Source organism: Ananas comosus, unplaced genomic scaffold (genome assembly GCF_001540865.1).
Source record: "Ananas comosus cultivar F153 unplaced genomic scaffold, ASM154086v1, whole genome shotgun sequence".
In the NCBI taxonomy this organism is placed as follows: domain Eukaryota; kingdom Viridiplantae; phylum Streptophyta; class Magnoliopsida; order Poales; family Bromeliaceae; genus Ananas; species Ananas comosus.
In genome coordinates, this window is record NW_017890606.1 from 29572 (window position 1) to 33935 (window position 4364).

The 4364-nt window shown below is 35.4% G+C and overlaps 1 protein-coding gene across 6 annotated transcripts; it reads right to left on the bottom strand.

Annotated features, from left to right (window-relative positions):
- Window positions 1–207: 207 nt before the first annotated feature.
- On the bottom strand, window positions 208–1597 carry LOC109703947. Of its 6 annotated transcripts, none has more exons than XM_020224692.1 (4): window positions 1120–1597; window positions 697–749; window positions 552–624; window positions 208–410 (listed from the first exon to the last, which is right to left on the bottom strand). In XM_020224692.1, the coding sequence occupies exons 1-4, from the start codon at window positions 1222–1224 to the stop codon at window positions 279–281; spliced, it is 363 nt and encodes a 120-aa protein (XP_020080281.1). In that variant the 5' UTR covers window positions 1225–1597; the 3' UTR covers window positions 208–278. The 6 variants fall into 6 exon arrangements, with proteins under 6 accessions (XP_020080281.1, XP_020080283.1, XP_020080282.1 ...); XM_020224694.1 differs by having other exon boundaries at window positions 1146–1596; XM_020224693.1 differs by having other exon boundaries at window positions 496–624; window positions 1146–1595.
- Window positions 1598–4364: the final 2767 nt, after the last annotated feature.

The following is a 4364-nucleotide window of genomic DNA, read 5'->3' on the forward strand; positions in this document are numbered from 1 at the left end:
AAAATATTGAGAGAGGAAAAATAAAAAAATGTAAGAGAGAGAGAGAGAGAGAGAGAGAGAGAGNAATTCCCTGCTCTTTCTAAGATATTATGCAGCAGATACACATGACATGACAAATGGTTCATTGCCCAAAAAGTAAAAGTAAATTATACCAAGAGCTCAGAACTTATAGCACAATATTGAAGCGTAGTATATGCATGTGTTTTGTTTGGGTTTTTTTTTTTGTTTTGGGGGGGCGGGAAAGGGGTGGCGCGAGTGGGGGGATTGGTTACTTTGTACTAAAAATTTAATACTTCATGGAGGTAATTTACCTGCAAGAGTTCCAAATGTCCTGTTCTTGATGCTCGATATGCCACCAAGTCGCCTAAGAGTCTTGCCACAGAGTAAACTTCATCTTCTTCTAAGCAATCCTAATTTGAAATATAAAAAGAAATCAGCCAAATAATAAACTAAAACTAAAGCTTCATTTCACATAAATGAAAGAGAGGGACATACAAATACTTCGCACGTCCTAGACAGCATAAAGCCTCTCGAATCGCATGGTCAAATACCTCTCTGTAATGAGCTTTCCATGCAGTATCATGAGTCGCATAAAAGGACCTCCACTTTAATATGTCTGAACACCTGAAACATTGCATAATAACTACCACCCCACACCAGGACAAGAAAAGAATCTAGTATAGTTCGCTTCCATACTTTCCCTGTAGCAAAAGTAGAAACACATATTTCCCTGCATCAACATATTTTCCCTGCAGCAAAAGTAGAAACACATAAATGAAGCTTCTACTTCTGGGCATCAGTGTCTCATTTCTGATTCTCATTACAGCAGAAGCACCAAAATTTGCTGGTATATCAAATGCTCTACTTGAGGTGACTGATGAACAATAAATAGTCCATTGCTATCTATATACTGTTTCTAGAAGAAGCAATATAATAAAATCCCTTCAACAAATTTTCCCTACAGCAGCAGTTGAAGCGCCAAACTAGAGCTTCTGAAGCTCATAATCTCATTTGTGTTTCCTGTTACAACAGAAGCACTAGATTTTTCTATTTCCCAAATGCTTACCAGAGCTACAAATCTAGAACCCTAGATCGAAATTTAAAAAAAAACTCAGCTACCTCGCGCATCAAAAGGGAGAAGGTACCCGTCTCTCGTGGCGAAGAGCGCCGTCGACGGCGACGGAACCGTCCGCCAAATACCAGCAATGTTCTCTGCTGCGGCATGCTGCGCCCTCGCGGCGCCGACCATGGCTGCGACCCTCACGCCGGCGATAAGCGTCGTCGTGGCGATGAGGATCTTCGCCGTGGCTGAGAAGCCGGAGACAACGGAGTCCAACAGAATCCCTCCCAAAAGGACGATCCCTAGGTTTAGGACCCCAATGAGGAGGGATATCCACCGCACCATGCAGAGCTCGAGCTCGGAGGGAGAGAAAAGGTCGACGCTGAGGCGTTCCTGTGAGGTCGACGCAGGGAACGGGCGCAGTGGAGAAGAAGAGCGAGGGCCTCTCTAGGGTTTCGGGGGGGTGTCGGGTGAGGGGAGAAGAGGGATACGACCCTTTTTTGTTTTCTCTTTTTTTTTTTTTTTTTTTTTGGTAATTGAGGTTTTTATTTGGGCCAGGGATGGGTTTGGTGAGTGGTGAAAAAAAGAGGGAAGTCTTGGCGCGCTTCATAAGGATATATAGCGGCGACACATTGTCGCCGCTATATTTTCCGTTTTAGTGGCGACACCTATATGTCGCCACCATTTTCTATGTAATGGCGGCGACTGATAAATATCGCCACCATTTTTTATGTATTGGCGGCGACAAATAATTGTCGCCACCATTTTTTATGCAATGGCGGCGACAAATAAATGTCGCCACCATTTTCTATGCAATGGCGGCGACAAATAATTGTCGTCGCCATTTTCTATGTATTGGCGGCGACAATGCCTATCGCCACAAAAAAGTCGCCACTAAAACCTACTTTTGTTGTAGTGGTAGTTATGATAATTTTATTTTTTTGAAGAGGTATTTATGATATTTTAAAGTTTAGAGGAGTATTCACGAAATTTACAAGTTTGATAATATTACTGATGAAATTGCCCTTTTCTTTATAACAATAATTGCATATAATTTAGGATAAACTTCAAATACCAATATCCTGTAGTTTCGCACTTTTTCACTTTTTTATTATGTAGTTTAAAAAGGATCACTTTAGTACCCTATGGTTTTACTTTTCTTCTTTCGTCAGCACTTTCATTAACTCTCCATTAAATTATATACAAAAAACTTCAGATATCCCACCTACGGTTTATTGAATAGTCACTTTATTATCCTGTGATTTACTAAATTTAATAGGAAAATTAATGAAGGGATAACGGAAAGAAAAATTTATTAAATTTATTAAAATTAATAATGAAATGAATATAAAAACTCAAATAAAAAAATAGAGGTTAAAGGGGTGTCAACAAAAAAAATTTAAAGCTGATGAGCCTATATCAAAATCGTTTATAATTGAGGGGGTCTCCATACAATTTACCTATTGAAATTAAATAATTTTAGTTATTTTATCTGAAAAATTGTGTTAAATTTAATAAATTTCCCTTTTTTTTACACTACATCTCTTAATTTTTTAAAATTAAAAGTCAAGGAGTCTTAATAAAAAAATTGCATAGTTAAATAAATTATTTCAAAATAGCATATAGTTGAGGGATCTCCGTACATTTCTCAAGCAGTATCAAGTAATTAGGGGTAAATTCGCCATTTCATTACTTAACCCCTTATAAATTAGGGTAAAATGACGGTATTTTAACCGTAGGAGTATTTATGATAATTTTTTATGTTTTAAGGGATATGTATGATGTTTTAATTTTTGTAGAAGTATCTACGAAAGTTATAAATTTTAGAAGGGTACCAGTGAAATTGCCCCATATAGTTATTTCATCTTGTACAATTGTATGGCATAATCGAGTGTAGGTTTCTATGTGTACAAGTTGAAAAAATAAAAAAAAGATTAAAATATATAGACATTCCTCACACTTTAACCCATTTTGTAAATTATCTCCTAATTTGTTTTATTTGATTTGTACCCGTTCTACTTAGTAATTATTTAATTTATACTCGATCTTCTTACTAACTATTTGATATACCTCATTTAAGAAATTTTGGAGATTTTATAAGCATCAAAATATGTGCCCATGTGAGATATACGCGTGATCAAGAATCATTTTAATTAGTCAAAAATTAGATCACATTGATATCTCAGTGAATATTTAATTCTAACAAAATTTTCAAGATCACTAATGAAATGAAGTTCAGAAGGTAGAAATAAAATTTAATAAAAAAAGTTCAGAAGGTAAATTTCAAAACATCAGGAAATATCTGTACATGTCAACCAAAAAGAAACTTTGCAAAACTTCAAGTAAATAAAGGGTAAAAAAAGGGTATACAAATTAGATTACGTATGCAAATGTAGAAAAGATATGGTGAAGTGAATCACCATCATCCACCGTCACATAGATAGATAGGTTTTTCTTTCTCCAAAATTAAGTGCCAAAATATCCCAAGCAATGAGCTACACTTTCTTGGCCACTTTCCTTTGCAACAACATAAATATCACGCACCCATCTTAATTATAAGTTAGCATCCATTTGGCACGCAATATCCCAGAAAAATAAAAATAATATGTAATAACATATTGTCAATCTCATTAAACTACGCTTGATGGTGATTTTATCCGCAAACTTTAATTTATCCCCCGAAGAATTAATATTCAGCACTAATAATCTCTGACATTAACACCATGGATGCGGATTCATAAAAATATAAAAAATAAAAAATAAAAAATGGATGGTGGCCTGACGCCACCCAATAATTAATTTAGAGAGCGGGCCACTGTAAGCGACGACAAAAAAACCAGCTAATCTGGGGTGCAGTCACCACTCATTATCCCAAAAATTGATCATATATATATATATATATTATATATATATATATATATATATATATATATGCTGGCTCAACGGAGCCGATCGTCAATTTGGAAGCCTATCATCAAAAACAACTCGATAGTAAAATGCCACCGTTTACTATCGAGAGTATTCTAGCTCAACTCATATAAGTTGAGCTAGAATACTCTCGATAGTAAACGGAGCATTTTACTATCGAGTTTTTTCGGATGATAGAGCTTCCAAATTGACGATCGACTCCGTTAAATATGATCTAAACCATTTAAACTACCTAGAAATCAAATTTCACGCACTTTCGATATTGTTCTTTTATCCATCTAGTGAACAGAAAATGAATGGTTGAAAATGAATTTTCTTTAAAAAATGATGATAGGAGTCTTGTAATCAAGATCAAGAGTATAGATCTTGTTTTAAA